General features: G+C 43.6%; 2 protein-coding genes across 12 annotated transcripts in view; one reads left to right on the top strand and one right to left on the bottom strand.

Annotated features, from left to right (window-relative positions):
* Window positions 1-737: 737 nt before the first annotated feature.
* mettl27 (methyltransferase like 27) lies at window positions 738-19,974 on the bottom strand. 3 transcript variants are annotated; one of them, XM_014129710.2, is made up of 6 exons: window positions 19,690-19,974; window positions 11,254-11,385; window positions 10,391-10,519; window positions 10,114-10,249; window positions 8,170-8,262; window positions 740-2,759 (listed from the first exon to the last, which is right to left on the bottom strand). In XM_014129710.2, the coding sequence occupies exons 2-6, from the start codon at window positions 11,365-11,367 to the stop codon at window positions 2,551-2,553; spliced, it is 681 nt and encodes a 226-aa protein (XP_013985185.1). In that variant the 5' UTR covers window positions 11,368-11,385; window positions 19,690-19,974; the 3' UTR covers window positions 740-2,550. The 3 variants fall into 3 exon arrangements, with proteins under 3 accessions (XP_013985186.1, XP_013985185.1, XP_013985184.1); XM_014129709.2 differs by lacking the exon at window positions 19,690-19,974 and adding an exon at window positions 19,024-19,348 and having other exon boundaries at window positions 741-2,759; XM_014129711.2 differs by lacking the exons at window positions 8,170-8,262; window positions 19,690-19,974 and adding an exon at window positions 19,024-19,348 and having other exon boundaries at window positions 738-2,759.
* Window positions 19,403-20,179, top strand: part of nf2b (NF2, moesin-ezrin-radixin like (MERLIN) tumor suppressor b) — a 39,909-nt gene continuing 39,132 nt past the window's right edge. For 7 of the 9 annotated variants that reach the window (XR_001319327.2, XR_001319330.2, XR_006757708.1 and 4 more), the window contains exon 1: window positions 19,878-20,165. The gene's annotated coding sequence lies outside the window, so the exon portion shown is untranslated. Of the gene's footprint in view, window positions 19,533-19,877; window positions 20,166-20,179 lie in introns of those variants that run through there. The other 2 variants (XR_006757711.1, XR_006757707.1) reach the window with 2 other exon arrangements.

Here is a 20,179-nt window from a genome sequence, read left to right on the forward strand (position 1 = left end):
CCCAGTTGACTAATTTAAAAAATGGTGGAAGCCCTCAATGGCAATGTCCATGCTAAAATGGGTTATATCCATGATCAGTCCTCTATTTATCTCTATGACAACAGGCACAACACCCATATAAAGTTTATTTTTGGAAATTTGCGTAACAACCTAACCACTACAAAACTTATATTTGATCAAATAAGCCTCACGTAGCAAAATAGCAATTCCATTTTTTTGTAGACCAAATTTGAAACTCATTGACCTCATTTAGTGGGCTTATTGTCGTGGACAGATTTTCGCAGGAGTAAAACCTCTTGCTTCGCCAATTTCTCTCTGCTATCGGGAACTTCTTCCAGTGTGTGGATGGACTATTTCCGCTTTGGCATCTCCAATTGCGTTACCAACATTGAGGTGTAACACACATTGAGTGCTCCCTCTAATTCTCTCTCTCCCTCCCGGAGGACCTGAGCCCTGGCTGCCCCCAGTCCACCTGGTCGTGCTGCTGCTCCAGTTCCAACTGTTCTACCTGCAGCTATGGTACCCTGACCTGTTCACCGGACGTGCTGCCTTGTCCCGGACCTGTTGTTTTCAACTCTCTCTCTCTACCGCACCTACTGTCTCTAACTCTGAATGATCGGCTATGAAAAGCCAACTGACATTTACTCCTGAGGGGCTGACCTGTTACACCCTCTACAACCACTGTGACTATTATTTGACCCTGCTGGTCATCTATGAATGTTTGAACATCTTGGCCATGTACTGTTATAATCTCCACCCGGCACAGCCAGAAGAGGACTGGCCACCCCTCAGAGCCTGGTCCCTCTCTAGGTTTCTTCCTAGGTTCCTACCTTTTTAGGGAGTTTTTCCTAGCCACCACGTTCTACATTGCTTGCTGTTTGGGGTTTTAGGCTGGGTTTCTGTATAAGCACTTTGTGACATCAGCTGATGTAAAAAGGGCTTTATAAAAACATTTGATTTTATGATTTGATTGAGTTTAAACACCAAAAAAGACAATTGACATACATGATGATTACAACAGCTAAAGGCTCATAAATGTCTACCTTATGAAAAATAAATAAACAAACAAAAACCATATAGACAGTATACGATTACAAATAGTTCAAGAAACATTATCAACAACGATACAAAGGAAATGCTCTTACCCAATTCCATTGATCACCAACTTTCAATGTATGTTGCATTTTGGGGATACAAAATTGTCTGACTTGCATCTACATGTCACCGTGTCCACCTCCAGAATTACTCTGCATTACTCATGCAACTTTACTTGTGCAACTTCTGAAGCTACAGCTGGCTTGTCTGACGACGTCTCTACTACAACTTCTGAAGCTACAGCTGGCTTGTCTGACGACGACTCTACTACAACTTCTGAAGCTACAGCTGGCTTGTCTGACGACGACTCTACTTCAACTTCTGAAGCTACAGCTGGCTTGTCTGACGACGACTCTACTACAACTTCTGAAGCTACAGCTGGCTTGTCTGACGACGACTCTACTACAACTTCTGAAGCTACAGCTGGCTTGTCTGACGACGACTCTACTACAACTTCTGAAGCTACAACTGGCTTGTCTGACGACAACTTCTCACAAACTTTGATGCCTATAAATCCAGGCTATTTTGTTCTATCAGCCAAACTATCAAATACAACTCGTACATGATTGATCATAATTAAATAAGTTTGTTGTTGATATCTCCAAAGACAACACGGGTCTTTGAAGTTTGACAAAAAAGGGCTAGCATAAAGCTAATGCTAAATTCCTTTAAAATTCTTCTTCTCATGAACCGCAACTCAGATTCATTCAATATTTGGTATATAGACACTCTGTAATGGCCACTAGCTAAAATGGAGCAGTTCGGAGCAACACGACCGTTAGACCTGATTTCATTTTTCTGTGGATGATATTCACTAGCTAACGTCGCCATAACATTGTCTACAAGCGTGATTGAGGGGATTTCTATTGGATAAGCATTTTCTAGGCATCTTTATCTTTGGAATAGTAGCTGCCTTCAAAGATGGCCGCTCAATGCCAATGGAGGGCGCCACTGTCACAGACTGTACAGGTGTGTAACTGCGATGTCACTGTTATGGCCTGTACAAGTGTCTTACTGCACAGTGGTGTTACTGTGATGTCACTGTTATGGCCTGTACAAGTGTCTTACTGCACAGTGGTGTTACTGTGATGACACTGTTATGGCCTGTACAGGTGTGTTACTGCACAGTGGTGTTACTGTGATGACACTGTTATGGCCTGTACAGGTGTGTTACTGCACAGTGGTGTTACTGTGATGACACTGTTATGGCCTGTACAGGTGTGTTACTGCACAGTGGTGTTACTGTGATGTCACTGTTATGGCCTGTACAGGTGTGTTACTTTACTGGGGTGTTACTGTACAGGTGTTACTGTACAGGGTTGTTACAGGTCTGTTACTGTGATGAGGTCAATGTGATACGATACACTATACTTTATTGTCCATTTACATGGACAAATGATTTATATGGAAATTATTTTGGGAGAAAAAAAAACAGTACACGTGTTTGTGATAATGTCACAGTGATGACTTCCTGTAAACATACACCACTCCAGGTATGTACCCCTTCTCCGGCTCCGCTACGGCTTTCTCCCACTCCTCCACCTCTGTGATCGCCACGGGACCCCAGAGTCCCGCCCCCTCCATCAGCTCCAGCTCACGCTCCAGCGCTGCCTTGTACTCCAGGTTGTCATGGTTACCTCTGGTTGTCATGCAGACGTAACCACCTGGAAGGGGTAAAAGTGAGACATGGTGGGGAGTTTGTTTCTGTCTCTTTCTGTTTATAAATACACTATCTGGCTGTTTGTAGATCTCCATTGTTACTTGTTCCATATACACTGCCGTTCAAGAGGTTGGGGTAACTTAGAAATGTCCTTGTTTTTGAAAGAAAAGCACATTTTTTGTCCATTAAAATAACATAAAATTGATCAGAAATGCAGTGTAGACATTGTTAATGTTGTAAATGACTATTGTAGCTGGATACGTCTGATTTTTTATGGAATATCTACATAGGCGTACAGAGGCCCATTATCAGCAACCATCACTCCTGTGTTCCAATGGCACGTTGTGTTAGCTAATCCAAGTTGATCATTTTAAAAGGCTAATTGATCATTAGAAAACCCTTTTGCAATTATGTTAGCACAGCTGAAAACTGTTGTTCTGATTAAAGAAGGAATAAAACTGTCCTTCTTTAGACTAGTTGAGTATCTGGAGCATCAGTATTTGTGGGGTCGATTACACATTTACATTTAAGTCATTTAGCAGACGCTCTTATCCAGAGCGACTTACAAATTGGTGCATTCACCTTATGATATCCAGTGGAACAACCACTTTACAATAGTGCATCTAAATCTTTTAGGGGGGGTTAGAAGGATTACTTTGTCCTATCCCAGGTATTCCTTAAAGAGGTGGGGTTTCAGGTGTCTCCGGAAGGTGGTGATTGACTCCGCTGTCCTGGCGTCGTGAGGGAGCTTGTTCCACCATTGGGGTGCCAGAGCAGCGAACAGTTTTGACTGGGCTGAGCGGGAACTGTGCTTCCTCAGAGGTAGGGGGGCCAGCAGGCCAGAGGTGGATGAGCGCAGTGCCCTCGTTTGGGTGTAGGGACTGATCAGAGCCTGAAGGTACGGAGGTGCCGTTCCCCTCACAGCTCCGTAGGCAAGCACCATAGTCTTGTAGCGGATGCGAGCTTCAACTGGAAGCCAGTGGAGAGAGCGGAGGAGCGGGGTGACGTGAGAGAACTTGGGAAGGTTGAACACCAGACGGGCTGCGGCGTTCTGGATGAGTTGTAGGGGTTTAATGGCACAGGCAGGGAGCCCAGCCAACAGCGAGTTGCAGTAATCCAGACGGGAGATGACAAGTGCCTGGATTAGGACCTGCGCCGCTTCCTGTGTGAGGCAGCGTCATACTCTGCGAATGTTGTAGAGCATGAACCTACAGGATCGGGTCACCGCCTTGATGTTAGTGGAGAACGACAGGGTGTTGTCCAGGGTCACGCCAAGGTTCTTAGCACTCTGGGAGGAGGACACAATGGAGTTGTCAACCGTGATGGCGAGATCATGGAACGGGCAGTCCTTCCCCGGGAGGAAAAGCAGCTCCGTCTTGCCGGGGTTCAGCTTGAGGTGGTGATCCGTCATCCACACTGATATGTCTGCCAGACATGCAGAGATGCGATTCGCTACCTGGTTATCAGAAGGGGGAAAGGAGAAGATTAATTGAGTGTCGTCTGCATAGCAATGATAGGAGAGACCATGTGAGGAAATGACAGAGCCAAGTGACTTGGTGTATAGCGAGAATAGGAGAGGGCCTAGAACAGAGCCCTGGGGGACACCAGTGGTGAGAGCACGTGGTGCGGAGACAGATTCTCGCCACGCCACCTGGTAGGAGCGACCTGTCAGGTAGGACGCAATCCAAGCGTGGGCCGCACCGGAGATGCCCAGCTCGGAGAGGGTGGAGAGGAGGATCTGGTGGTTCACAGTATCAAAGGCAGCAGATAGGTCTAGAAGGATGAGAGCAGAGGAGAGAGTTAGCTTTAGCAGTGCGGAGAGCCTCCGTGACACAGAGAAGAGCAGTCTCAGTTGAATGACCAGTCTTGAAACCTGACTGATTTGGGTCAAGAAGGTCATTCTGAGAGAGATAGCAAGAGAGCTGGCCAAGGACGGCACGTTCAAGAGTTTTGGAGAGAAAAGAAAGAAGGGATACTGGTCTGTAGTTGTTGACATCAGAGGGATCGAGTGTAGGTTTTTTCAGAAGGGGTGCAACTCTCGCTCTCTTGAAGACGGAAGGGACGTAGCCAGCGGTCAAGGATGAGTTGATGAGCGAGGTGAGGTAAGGGAGAAGGTCTCCGGAAATGGTCTGGAGAAGAGAGGAGGGGATAGGGTCAAGCGGGCAGGTTGTTGGGCGGCCGGCCGTCACAAGACGCGAGATTTCATCTGGAGAGAGAGGGGAGAAAGAGGTCAAAGCACAGGGTAGGGCAGTGTGAGCAGGACCAGCGGTGTCGTTTGACTTGACAAACGAGGATCGGATGTCGTCGACCTTCTTTTCAAAATGATTGACGAAGTCATCCGCAGAGAGGGAGGAGGGGGGGCGGAGGGGGAGGAGGATTCAGGAGGGAGGAGAAGGTGGCAAAGAGCTTCCTAGGGTTAGAGGCAGATGCTTGGAATTTAGAGTGGTAGAAAGTGGCTTTAGCAGCAGAAACAGAAGAGGAAAATGTAGAGAGGAGGGAGTGAAAGGATGCCAGGTCCGCAGGGAGGCGTGTTTTCCTCCATTTCCGCTCGGCTGCCCGGAGCCCTGTTCTGTGAGCTAGCAATGAGTTGTCGAGCCACGGAGCAGGAGGGGAGGACCGAGCCGGCCTGGAGGATAGGGGACATAGAGAGTCAAAGGATGCAGAAAGGGAGGAGAGGAGGGTTGAGGAGGCAGAATCAGGAGATGGGTTGGAGAAGGTTTGAGCAGAGGGAAGAGATGATAGGATGGAAGAGGAGAGAGTAGCGGGAGAGAGAGAGCGAAGGTTGCGACGGCGCAATACCATCCGAGTAGGGGCAGAGTGAGAAGTGTTGGATGAGAGCGAGAGGGAAAAGGATACAAGGTAGTGGTCGGAGACTTGGAGGGGAGTTGCAATGAGATTAGTGGAAGAACAGCATCTAGTAAAGATGAGGTCAAGCGTATTGCCTGCCTTGTGAGTAGGGGGGGAAGGTGAGAGGGTGAGGTCAAAAGAGGAGAGGAGTGGAAAGAAGGAGGCAGAGAGGAATGAGTCAAAGGTAGACGTGGGGAGGTTAAAGTCACCCAGAACTGTGAGAGGTGAGCCATCCTCAGGAAAGGAACTTATCAAGGCGTCAAGCTCATTGATGAACTCTCCAAGGGAACCTGGAGGGCGATAAATGATAAGGATGTTAAGCTTGAAAGGGCTGGTAACTGTGACAGCATGGAATTCAAAGGAGGCGATAGACAGATGGGTCAGGGGAGAAAGAGAGAATGTCCACTTGGGAGAGATGAGGATTCCAGTGCCACCACCCCGCTGGCCAGATGCTCTCGGGGTATGCGAGAACACGTGGGCAGATGAGGAGAGAGCAGTAGGAGTAGCAGTGTTATCTGTGGTAATCCATGTTTCCGTCAGCACCAAGAAGTCGAGGGACTGGAGGGTAGCATAGGCTGAGATGAACTCTGCCTTGTTGGCCGCAGATCGGCAGTTCCAGAGGCTGCCGGAGACCTGGAACTCCACGTGGGTCGTGCGCGCTGGGACCACCAGGTTAGAGTGGCAGTGGCCACGCGGTGTGAAGCATTTGTATGGCCTGTGCAGAGGGGAGAGAACAGGGATAGACAGACACATAGTTGACAAGCTACAGAAGAGGCTACGCTAATGCAAAGGAGATTGGAATGACAAGTGGACTACACGTCTCGAATGTTCAGAAAGTTAAGCTTATGTTGCAAAAATCTTATTGACTAAAAAGACTAAAATGATACAGTACTGCTGGCTGGTGAAGTAGGCTAGCTAGCAGTGGCTGCGTTGTTGACTTTGTTTGAAAGTGTAGCTGGCTAGGTAACCTCGATAGTTTCAGTACTACACCATTATCATGATACAAAGGCAACTATGTAGCTAGCTAGCATAACACTAATCAAGACGTTCCTTTGTAATGTATTTAGTTTCTACAATGCTGCTCGTCGGTAATAGTTGGCTAGGTTTGGAAGATGGCGTCGCGGGGGACGAAAATAGCTGGCTAGCTAACCTCGATAATTACTCTAAACTACACAATTATCAAACTATGACAAAGACAACTATGTAGCTAGCTAATACTACACTAGTCAAATCATTCCGTTGTAATGTATTAGTTTCTACAGTGCTGCTAGTCGGTAAAGGTTGGCTAGCTAGCAGTGGGTTTGATGATGACTAGGTGTGTTGACTAAGTCTGGAGTCTGGGGAACGGGGTCGCGTCGCGGCGGACGAAAATAGCTGGCTAGCTAACCTCGATGATTACTCTAAACTACACAATTATCTTAGATACAAAGACAGCAAAGACAGCTATGTAGCTAGCTAACACTACACTAATCAAATCGTTCCGTTGTAATGTATTAGTTTCTACAGTGCTGCTAGTCGGTAGAAGTTGGCTAGCAGTGTTGACTGAGTTTGGAGAACGCGTCGCGGAGGATGAAAATAGCTGGCTAGCTAACCTCGATAGTTTCAGTACTACACCATTATCATGATACAAAGGCAAGAATGTAGCTAGCTAGCTATCTTGTTCTCTTCTGAAGGATTTAACTTAGAAAAGTGGTCCTCTTTAGCTCAGTTGGTTCTAAGCTGACATATGGAATTGTTTTGTGGTCATACCATGGATCATTTTGCTATTTCATTTAGAATTTTAGGACCACTTTAGACTCAAAATGTATATATATTTAAACGCTATTTGATAAAATATTGAATTTGGCCTTTACTACTATATTCCATAGAAATGCACTTAATAACACATTCATAAATGGCAAAAAAAAGACAGTCAAAAAAGCAAGCTCATCAATACAGGCTCATAATGGCCAGAAACGGAGAAATTAAGGCTATTCCATGCGAGAAATTGCCAAGAAATTAAAGATCTCGTGCGACAGTGTACAACTCCCATCACAGAACAGCGCAAACTGGCTCTAACCAGAATAGAGAGGATAGTAAGGCCCCAGTGCACAACTGAGCAAGAAGACAAGTACATTAGTGTGTCTAGTTTGAGAAACAGACGCCTCACAAGTCCTCAACTGCCAGCTTTATTATATAGTACCCACAAAACACCAGTCTCAAAACAAATTGCTTTTCTTTCAAAAACAAGGACATTTCTAAGTGATCCCAAACTTTTGAACTGTCGTGTATATAGAACAAGTGTATGTATGCATTTCAGTATTATTACTGAATAGTATACTTAAGCAATAATGCTCGAGGAGGTGTGGTATATGGCCATTCTTATAGAGCCCTTAGCTGGGTTATATTGGCCATATACCACAAACCTGGTTACAAACGCAACTAGAAGAGTAAACAAGTAATTTTGCATCATACCAGTGGTATATTGTCTGACATACCACAGCTTTCAGAACCCAAACTACCCGCTATATAAAGTGGTACTACATTATGTACAGTATGTTTTGTCCAATTAAAAACAGTCATGTGACCTGGTTTGGTGGCCTGGCACAACTCTCTGATGACTCTCACTGGCACTTGGCCGTCGCTTAGCGCCCCAACAATCACTACCACTTCAAACTGCGCTGTAGGAGGGTAGAGGAGGAGGACGACGAGTTACAGGGGTTGAGGAAGCAGAGGGAGAATAGAGAGGGGGGAAGGGGGAGAAGGAATAGAGAGGGGGGAGAAGGAATAGAGAGGGAGGATGAGGAGGAGGAGGGGGAAAGAGACAGAGGGTGAAGAGGAGACAGTGAGAAACTGTAGTAAACTCTTTTTCACCAAGTTGCTTTTCTTTCCCTGCATTTGTTTGTAATGTAATCTCCCAGGGTAAAGCATGTCTAATCTAATCTCCCTGCATGTTTGTAACGTAATCTCCCAGGGTAAAGCATGTCTAACCTAATCTCCCTGCATGTTTGTAACGTAATCTCCCAGGGTAAAGCATGTCTAACCTAATCTCCCTGCATGTTTGTAACGTAATCTCCCAGGGTAAAGCATGTCTAACCTAATCTCCCTGCATGTTTGTAACGTAATCTCCCAGGGTAAAGCATGTCTAATCTAATCTCCCTGCATGTTTGTAACGTAATCTCCCAGGGTAAAGCATGTCTAACCTAATCTCCCTGCATGTTTGTAACGTAATCTCCCAGGGTAAAGCATGTCTAACCTAATCTCCCTGCATGTTTGTAACGTAATCTCCCAGGGTAAAGCATGTCTAATCTAATCTCCCTGCATGTTTGTAACGTAATCTCCCAGGGTAAAGCATGTCTAACCTAATCTCCCTGCATGTTTGTAACGTAATCTCCCAGGGTAAAGCATGTCTAATCTAATCTCCCTGCATGTTTGTAACGTAATCTCCCAGGGTAAAGCATGTCTAACCTAATCTCCCTGCATGTTTGTAACGTAATCTCCCAGGGTAAAGCATGTCTAATCTAATCTCCCTGCATGTTTGTAACGTAATCTCCCAGGGTAAAGCATGTCTAACCTAATCTCCCTGCATGTTTGTAACGTAATCTCCCAGGGTAAAGCATGTCTAATCTAATCTCCCTGCATGTTTGTAACGTAATCTCCCAGGGTAAAGCATGTCTAACCTAATCTCCCTGCATGTTTGTAATGTAATCTCCCAGGGTAAAGCATGTCTAATCTAATCTCCCTGCATGTTTGTAACGTAATCTCCCAGGGTAAAGCATGTCGAATCTAATCTCCCTGCATGTTTGTAACGTAATCTCCTAGGGTAAAGCATGTCTAATCTAATCTCCCTGCATGTTTGTAATGTAATCTCCCAGGGTAAAGCCTGTCTAACCTAATCTCCCTGCATGTTTGTAACGTAATCTCCCAGGGTAAAGCATGTCTAATCTCCCTGCATGTTTGTAACGTAATCTCCTAGGGTAAACCCTGTCTAATCTAATCTCCCTGCATGTTTGTAATGTAATCTCCCAGGGTAAAGCATGTCTAATCTAATCTCCCTGCATGTTTGTAACGTAATTTCCCAGGGTAAAGCATGTCTAATCTAATCTCCCTGCATGTTTGTAATGTAATCTCCCAGGGTAAAGCATGTCTAATCTAATCTCCCTGCATGTTTGTAATGTAATCTCCCAGGGTAAAGCATGTCTAATCTAATCTCCCTGCATGTTTGTAACGTAATCTCCTAGGGTAAAGCATGTCTAATCTAATCTCCCTGCATGTTTGTAACGTAATCTCCTAGGGTAAAGCATGTCTAATCTAATCTCCCTGCATGCTTGTAACGTAATCTCATAGGGTAAAGCATGTCTAATGTAGTCTCCCTGCATGTTTGTAATGTAATCTCATAGGGTAAAGCATAAAAGTCTGCCAGTATTCAAGTCAGAATAAATGTAATGGTCTAGTAATGTCTGATTGCTTCAGACAGATTGATATTTGCTGACTATTATGAACATGATCAGTTATACAAAGTTCAGTGGTACCAGCTTGGACAGGAAGTGGTTCGTCTCCCAGCATGCATTGCTTGAGGTCCTGGTAGAGGCCCGTCTTATTGGCCAGTTCCAACATGCCTTTGCTCCCATCAACGCCCACAAAATGCCTGAAGCCCATCCTTTTCAGCTGCATATCAGACAGACACAAAATCACAAACGTCATCACTCACCCCAAAGCTACACTCCATCCTGTGTACTGTGCAAAACTGTGTTAAAGCTACCTGACATTTTATCATAGGTGTCGGGGGTGTGATTTAGTGAGGCTCACCTGTGCTGCGACCAATCCAGTGCCACAGGCCACATCCAGAATCACTGCTGTCACCCGGTCGCCATGGAAACAGGGAGACAGGCAGTTTGCCGCCAGACTCGGCGCTCGATAGTCCAGAAGACCCACGTCCTGCGGTGGAGTTAACATACACACAGTTATACACAGTAGACACTGGAGTAGCCCAGTCTCTCTGGACCAGTTTATGTGTCGGGGGGCTAGGGTCAGTCTGTTACATCTGGAGTATTTCTCTTGTCTTATCCGGTGTCCTGTGTGAATTTAAATATGCTCTCTCTAATTCTCTCTTTCTGTCTTTCTCTCGGAGGACCTGAGCCCTAGGACCATGCCTCAGGAGTACCTGGTATGATGACTCCTTGCTGTCCCCAGTCCACCTGGCCGTGCTGCTGCTCCAGTTTAAACTGTTCTGCCTGCGGCTATGGAACCCTGACCTGTTCACCGGACGTGCTTGTTGCACCCTTGACAACTACTATGATTATTACTATTTGTGAACATTTTAACATCTTGACCATGTTCTGTTATAATATCCACCCTGCACAGCCAGAAGAGGACTGGCCACCCCTCATAGCCTGGTTCCTCTCTAGGTTTCTTCCTAGGTTTTTGGCCTTTATAGGGAGTTTTTCCTAGGGAGTTTTTCCTAGCCACCGTGCTTCTTTCACGTGCTTCTTTCACATGCATTGCTTGCTGTTTGGGGTTTTAGGCTGGGTTTCTGTCCAGCACTTTGAGATATCAGCTGATGTACGAAGGGCTATATAAATAAATTTGATTTGATTTGATAACAAGTCATTCACTACCGTATATGGGAAATAGGGTGCCATTTGAGATGTAGTCTACAGTAATGATCCTACCTGGTCATAGTTCTCTGCCCAGGTGTTGTAAAAGCCGACTTTATCCCCGGCCTCTGTGTTTTTGTGGGCTGATAGAATGACTTCCTTCACGTCCTCAAATGTTCTATATGACATTCTAGATTCTTGTCAATCCTTTTGGTGGAAGAAAATTCTGTAATCAATGTCATGCATTCAGAATACTAACCTTGGCCCAAGACACCAACGGTAACGATTGGATTGACCTTATTATGTCAGGGCTATCAAAATAGGTCATTGTCAATAAAACGTCACAATAATGTGCAGTGTTCGGCTGGTCCAACTCGAGGTGTCATTAAAAACAAATTCAGCCCCATTCCCAAAGTTACATATATTTTCATATGACCCTGCCCCTATTAAAACTAACTCAAAAATAATTATTACCAGCATAAATAACAATAACTGTAGTAACACTGTGTTTATAAATGGGGATATGGACCTTACCACTTTAGCATGGTTTTGTGGCACAGTCGATGACATGCAAGGCTAAAGGGCCAGAAGGTTTAGGGTTCGCCAACCACCATCGACGAGCTCACCATCTCTGCCTGTCTCATTACACTACGATCAGAGAAGGCTGCAGACAATGATCAGCTAGGGGGAAATCACATTTTCTACATTTTGATGCTATGTCTATAATTAAATTACATTTTCAGTGCCTTTGGAAAGTATTTAGACCCCTTGACTTTATCCACATTTTGTTACATTACAGCCTTATTCTAAAATGTACTAAATATATATTTTCTCTCAGCAATCTACACACAATACCCCATAATGACGAAGCGAAAAGTTTAAAATAAAAAATAAAAATAAATGGATTTACAAAAGTATTCAGACCTTTTGCTATGAGATGCGAAATTGAGCTCAAGCGCATCCTGTTTCGATTGATCATCCTTGAGATGTTCCTACAACTTGATTGGAGTCCACCTGTGGTAAATTCCATTGATTGGACATGATTTTGGAAAGGCACACACCTGTCCCACAATTGACAGTGCATGTCAGAGCAAAAACCAAACCACGAGGTCGAAGGAATTATCCGTAGAGCTCCGAGACAGGATTGTGTCGAGGCACAGATCTGGGGAAGGGTACCGAAACATTACTGCAGCATTGAAGGTCCCCAATAACACAGCGGCATAAGCCTATGTGACAACTTGGGTGAATGATGATCGGCAACAGACAGAGCATCAGTATTAGAAGTAAAAATACAGCCAGACTAGCCTGCTACTGTGCCTTTCTGTAGTCTGTCCAGAGTAGACCCACAACTGACCCAAATGGAATGAAACATTCAAAATACAAGGCTTTTGCGCCATTACTCAAATAAAATTTTCACTGCAGTTTACGGCCTATAGTAGAACTGTACTTATTTGAAAACAATAATGCAATTATTCATTGATTATGGCGTTGTAGGATAGTCTAGGTAGGATCATTTTATTATCCATCAACAAGATCAATAGGGGTGATTTTTGAGCTGCATGTCTTCACTGCTCTTTTATGCGCAATGAAGCACATGACCTCTCCGCTGCCTATCAGCTATTCCTCTATCTTGTGGATTTATATAGAAAATTGGTGAAGATTTGAATTGTTTTATGTGTGGTATGATTGTTGTTAACCTATTGCAGATCTGGACAAATGATCCAACTACCACTATTGTCACTATGGATAGAGGGCAGGATAGACAGTTTGACGGGTAGACTAAGATCGAATCGTACCACACATGCTCTGACGCTCGTCGGATGTGGCAGGGCTTGCAAACCATTTCAGACTACAAAGAGAGCTGCCCAGTGACACGAGCCTACCAGACAAGCTAAACTACTTCTATGCTCGCTTCGAGGCAAATAACATTGAAACATGCATGAGAGCACCAGCTGTTCCGGAAGATTGTGTGATCACACTCTGCGCAGCCGATGTAAGACCATTATAAACAGGTCAACATTCACAAGGCCGCGGGGCCAGACGGATTACCAGGACGTGTACTGCGAGCATGCGCTGACCAACTGGCAAGTGTCTTCACTGACATTTTCAACCTCTCCCTGTCCGAGTCTGTAATACCAACATGTTTTAAGCAGACCACCATAGTGCCTGTGTCCAAGAACACTAAGGTAACCTGCCTAATTGACTACCATTTACATTTACATTTAAGTCATTTAGCAGACGCTCTTATCCAGAGCAACTTACAAATTGGTGCATTCACCTTATGATATCCAGTGGAACAACCACTTTACAATAGTGCATCTAAATCTTTTAAGGGACTACCGACCCGTAGCACTCACATCTGTAGCCATGAAGTGCTTTGAAAGGCTGGTCATGGCTCAAATCAACACCATTATCCCAGAAACCCTAGACCCACTACAATTTACATACCTCTCCAACAGATGATGCTCTCTCTATTGCACTCCACACTGCCCTTTCCCACCTTCATCGGCCAATTTTTTAAAATTAATTTGTAATAATGACAATTACAACAGTACTGAATGAACACTTATTTTAACTTAATATAATACATCAATAAAATCAATTTAGCCTCAAATAAATAATGAAACATGTTCAATTTGGTTTAAATAATGCAAAAACAAAGTGTTGGAGAAGAAAGTAAAAGTGCAATATGTGCCATGTAAAAAAGCTAACGTTTAAGTTCCTTGCTCAGAACATGAGAACATATGAAAGCTGGTGGTTCCTTTAACATGAGTCTTCAATATTCCCAGGTAAGAAGTTTTGGGTTGTAGTTATTATAGGACTATTTCTCTCTATACCATTTGTATTTCATATACCTTTGACTATTGGAAGTTCTTATAGGCACTTTAGTATTGCCAGTGTAACAGTATAGCTTCCGTCCCTCTCCTCACCCCTACCTAGGCTCAAACCAGGAACACATCGACAACAGCCACTCTCGAAGCATCGTTACCCATCGCTCCACAAAAGCCGCGGTCCTTGCAGAGCAAGGGGAACAACTACTCCAAGTCTCAGAGCGAGTGACTTCACCGATTGAAACGCTATTAGCGCGCACCCCGCTAACTAGCTAGCCATATCACATCGGTTACACCAGCCTAATCTCGGGAGTTGATAGGCTTGAAGTCATAAACAGCTCAATGCTTGAAGCACAGAGAAGAGCTGTTGGCAAACGCACGAAAGTGCTGTTTGAATGAATGCTTACGAGCCTGCTGCTGCCTACCATCGCTCAGTCAGACTGCTCTATCAAATATCAAATCATAGACTTATTTATAACATAATAACACACAGAAATACGAGACTTTGGTCATTAATATGGTCGAATCCGGAAACTATCATTTTGAAAACAAAACGTTTATTCTTTCAGTGAAATACGGAACCGTTACGTATTTTATCTAACAGGTAGCATCCCTAAGTCTAAATATTGCCGTTACATTGCACAACCTTCAATGTTATGTCATAATTATGTACAATTCTAGCAAATGAATAATGGTCTTTGTTAGGAGTAAATGGACTTCACACAGTTCGCAACGGGCCAGGCGGCCCAAACTGCTGCATGCACGGAACGCAAGAGAAGTGACACAATTTCCCTAGTTATAAGAAATTCATGCTAGCCTCTATGGGCTAGGTGGGACGCTGGCGTCCCACCTACGTAACAGCCACTTGCAGCCTGTGGCGCGATTTTCAAAACCTTAAAAATCCTATTACTTCAATTTCTCAAACATATGACTATTTTACAGCTATTTAAAGACAAGACTCTCGTTAATCTAACCACACTGTCCGATTTCAAAAAGGCTTTACAGCGAAAGCAAAACATTAGATTATGTCAGCAGAGTACCAAGCCAGAAATAATCAGACACCCATTTTTCAAGCCAGCATATAATGTCACCAAAACCCAGAAGACAGCTAAATGCAGCACTCACCTTTGATGATCTTCATCAGATGACAACCCTAGGACATTATGTTATACAATACATGCATGTTTTGTTCAATCAAGTTCATATTTATATCAAAAACCAGCTTTTTACATTAGCATGTGACGTTCAGAACTAGCATACCCCCGCAAACTTCCGGGGAATTCGCTAACATTTTACTAAATTACTCACGATAAACGTTCACAAAAAGCATAACAATTATTTTAAGAATTATAGATACAGACCTCCTCTATGCACTCGATATGTCCGATTTTAAAATAGCTTTTTGGTGAAAGCACATTTTGCAATATTCTAAGTACATAGCCCAGGCATCACGGGCTCGCTATTTAGACACCCGGCAAGTTTAGCACTCACCATAATCATATTTACTATTATAAAAGTTTGATTACCTTTTGTTGTCTTCGTCAGAATGCACTCCCAAGACTGCTACTTCAATAACAAATGTTGGTTTGGTCCAAAATAATCCATTGTTATATCCGAATAGCGGCGTTTTGTTCGTGCGTTCCAGACACTATCCGAAATGGTAAAGAAGTGTCGCGCGCATGGCGCAATTCGTGACAATAAAATTCTAAATATTCCATTACCGTACTTCGAAGTATGTCAACCGCTGTTTAAAATCAATTTTTACGCCATTTTTCTCGTAGAAAAGCGATAATATTCCGACAGGGAATCTCCTTTTCGGCAAACAGAGGAAAAAAAATCACAAAGGCGGGGGCGGTCGGGTCACGCGCATAAGCCCAGAGTCCCTTGATCGGCCACTTGAGAAAGGCGATAATGTGTTTCAGCCTGGGGCTGGAATGACGACATTCTGTTTTTTCCCGGGCTCTGAGCGCCTATGGACGACGTAGGAAGTGTCACGTTAGAGCAGAGATCCTTAGTAAATGATAGAGATGGAAAAGAAGTTCAAGAAATGGTCAGACAGGCCACTTCCTGTAAAGGAATCTCTCAGGTTTTGACCTGCCATTTGAGTTCTGTTATACTCACAGACACCATTCAAACAGTTTTAGAAACTTTAGGGTATTTTCTATCCATATGTAATAAGTATATGCATATTCTAGTTACTGGGTAGGAGTGGTAACCAGATTAAATCGGGTATGTTTTTTATCCAGCCGTGTCAATACTGCCCCCTAGCCCTAACAGGCTAGCAGACAATATTAACTAAATATGCAAGTTTAAAAATATATACTTGTGTATTGATTTTAAAGAAAGGCATTGATGTTTATGGTTAGGTACACATTGGTGCAACGACAGTGCTTTTTTCGCGAATGCGCTTGTTAAATCATCACCCGTTTGGCGAAGTAGGCTGTGATTCGATGAGAAATTAACAAGCACCGCATAAATTATATGCAACGCAGGACACGCTAGATAAACTAGTAATATCATCAACCGTGTGTAGTTAACTAGTGATTATGTTAAGATTGATCGTTTTTTATAAGATAAGTTTAATGCTAGCTAGCAACTTACCTTGGCTTCTTGCTGCCCTCGCGTAACAGGTAGTCAGCCTGCCACGCAGGCTCCTCGTGGAGTGCAATGTAAGGCAGGTGGTTAGAGCGTTGGACTAGTAACCGGAAGGTTGCAAAAACGAATCCCCGAGCTGACAAGGTAAAAATCTGTCGTTCTGCCCCTGAACAAGGCAGTTAACCCACCGTTCCTAGGCCGTCATTGAAAATAAGAATGTGTTCTTAACTGACTTGCCTAGTAAAATAAAGGTGTAAAAAACCAAAAAAAATATAAAAAAATATATAATAATACACAAAAAAAAATTAAAATAACAAAAAATAAATAAGCCATAATTAAATCGGCCATTCCGATTAATCGGTCGACCTCTAGTTGAAAGCTTCAAGTTCCTTGGTGTCCACATCACCAACAAACTAACATGGTCCAAACACACCAAGACAGTCGTGAAGAGGGCACAACAAAATCTTTTGCCCCTCAGGAGACTGAAAAGATTTGGCATGGATCCTCAAAAGGTTCTGCAGCTGCACCATTGAGAGCATCCTGACTGGTTGCATCACTGCCTGGTATGGCAACAGCTCGGCCTCCGACCGCAAGGCACTACAGAGGGTAGTGCGAACGGCCCAGTACATCACTGGGGCCAAGCTTCCTGTCATCCAGGACCTCTATACGAGGCGGTGTCAGAGGAAGGCCCTAAAAACTATCAAAGACCCCAGCCACCCTAGTCAGACTTTTCTCTCTGCTACCGCATGGCAAGCGCTACTGGAGCGCCAAGTCTAGGTCCAAGAGGCTTCTAAACAGCTCCTACTCCCAAGCCATAAGACTGCTGAACATCTAAAGTATCTAGACTATTTGTATTGCCCCTTCCCCCTCTTTTACACAGTTGCTACTCTGTTGTTATCATCTATGCAGTCACTTTAATAACTCTACCTAAATGTACATATTACCTCAACTAACCGGTGCCCCCACACATTGACTCTGTACCAGTACCCCCTGTATATAATCTCGCTATTGTTATTTTACTGCTGCTCTTTAATTACTTGTTACTTTTATTGATTATTCTTATCCGTATTTTTTTTAACTGCATTGTTGGTTAGTGGCTCGTAAGTAAGCATTTCACGTGTTGTATTTGGCCATGTTACTAATAAAAATGTATATATGATCGACCTACTACTGCAGTCACTATGGACAGAGGGCAGGATAGACAGTTGACTGGTAGAGAACTGACCTGTTGTATAGTAAGAGTGTGGAAATACCAAACACCTTTATATGGGAGGCGCAAGCAGATGTGGAAAATGTGGCTATATGGAAGACATATAGTAAAACCTGCAAAATGGGGGGAAACGCACTCCCCTCCTGTGTCCATTAACGTTATATGTTTATTTTTTTAACTCCTCAATGCAACAACAACAAAAAGAGTTTGACCCCCTGCCAGCAAATGTCTAACTGTCCCTTAGCTGACACGTTGACTTTGCAAGCTACCACAGTACTTTTTTCTCTAACCAACGTAGGCCTGCCTACCTAGAGAAGTTATCTAATGTAACCACCTTTATAACATTGTTTTTAATAGTGTTTAATCACGATTGCTGCTGACAGACAGGATAGACAACATTGATTGATGGACCACGTCAGTCAAATTGGCTAGATAGGTAATAGAAGACCACGTCAATGTCGCTAGTTAACAAATTCATTTTCAGTGGTAAAACTAGATGGCCAAATATAGTTTGATTTGCTTGCCATCTAATACTGGTGATGGCAGTAGTCCGACTGACAACTTTACCAGGAGGTTGAGGACTCTTTCCAATAGCCAAATCTGAAAAAGCAACCTACAGTAGATGATACGTTTGCATAGATAGCTAGCTAACGTTACAGTACATGCCAAATGGATAAGATACCACACGTATCTGCTAAATTGTTTTTTTTACTCGTCATGAAAAGCATGCACTTAGCTACATGCTGTACAACTCTGATGATAGAGCTAAATGTGGAATAATCGGAAATGTATTTCTGACTATGCTCTTCAAGAGGTGACGGTATTAAAACCAAAACAACACGTGGTTGTCAATGGTTTTAGCGGAACTGGGGGTCTCCTTGCCCCCCAGCAGCCAAATCCAACGCTCTGCACAGTATTGTGACATTTATTGTTAAAGATCTATAGGACATTAAAGTCATTTCAAAACAACTGTTTCAATTTTAGGCTTAAAAACAGTTTGTTCTATAGATTAGGGAAGTCATTGATTCCCACAATGCATGATCAGCACATACAACATCAAAGGCTACAACTAAGCATGTCAAAAGCATGAGGAAAGATGAGGAAACAGCCCGCTTCTGTACTGGTGTAGACTTTCTGAGGTCATTCAATGGCGCAAGACTAACCATGCATCTAATTTTATTTACTGTTATCACTCATGTTTTTACTTACCAGATGACTTAGCTAGCTAGCTACACTAGAAAACTGGAATGACTTTGGGGTGGCACAGATGTGACGCACACACGCAATGCAAACGGGAGTCCAACAAGTGTTTCAACTATATAGTAAAATATTTATAAAAAAAAAAAAAAAAATGTGACTTGGGGTATTAATTAAGGGTTATTGTTAGGCATACGGTTAACCGTCTGGATAAGGTTAGGTTAAAATCCAAATTTGAAGAAGAAAATTGTAGAAATGGGCGGGGTTTGTGACTGTGGTAACTAGTGACCACCAAGTCCAAGTACCAGCGGTATCAGAGAAAGGGAGGAGATAGGAATCGCATTCCAAGTACTAGAGACATTAGAGAAAGGAGATAGGAAACGAATTGGGCATTGAATGGCGAAACGTATACCACCCACCCAGCAGACTGTTGGACCAATCGCGTTCACGTTTGTCAGTTGCTAACATAATCCCTTCTCAGTCAGGGTATGAGTCGATAAACCTGCCTATTTTCCTCGAAAGTACGTATTTTCGCGATTCCAACGCTCTACTATATTACAGAAAACAAGTTAGTTATCTCACATCTCGGAAAATATTTGTAATGTTGTACATGCTAATGTTGGGTTGTCGCGCTAGCAAAGCAATTGACTCCCATTCTCTCCATGAAGGAAAACTCACCTTGGCCCAGAGTGCACCGCGTAGCCCGTTGACGATGCAGGGGAAACGCACACAATGGGCGTTAATAGGATTCCCTTCTCCTCAAAGGGATCTCTGCTAGTGCACGCGTATTTGGGAATTCATAGTTAGCTACGTTGTAATTCACGTCCCTATATTATGAGCGTTTAGCTAACAAGTAATCGGTTTTACCGTTCTCTTTTAAAAGCTCCTTCTGTACAAAGTTGTCGAAGCGGCAGTTTTTTTTAAAATTATTTTGTCATTATGGATGTTTGGAGAAAGTTTCGCCCGTCCCACAACTTGTTTTGGTCCGCTTTCGTGGCGTAAAACTTGTTCGTGTTATTATAGCCAATAACTTTACTGTTAGCTAGCTTCGAAAGGTTCGGTGGCTTTCCCAGCCAAATCTCAGCCTTTCCTGTTTACTCTTGGACGGCAGGAGTGGAGCAGTTTGTTCCTGTGACTCGGCCTTGTCTAGTAACGTCAGTGACTTTTT

The sequence above is a fragment of the Salmo salar genome, chromosome ssa11 (genome assembly GCF_905237065.1).
Source record: "Salmo salar chromosome ssa11, Ssal_v3.1, whole genome shotgun sequence".
Taxonomy (NCBI): Eukaryota; Metazoa; Chordata; class Actinopteri; order Salmoniformes; family Salmonidae; genus Salmo; species Salmo salar.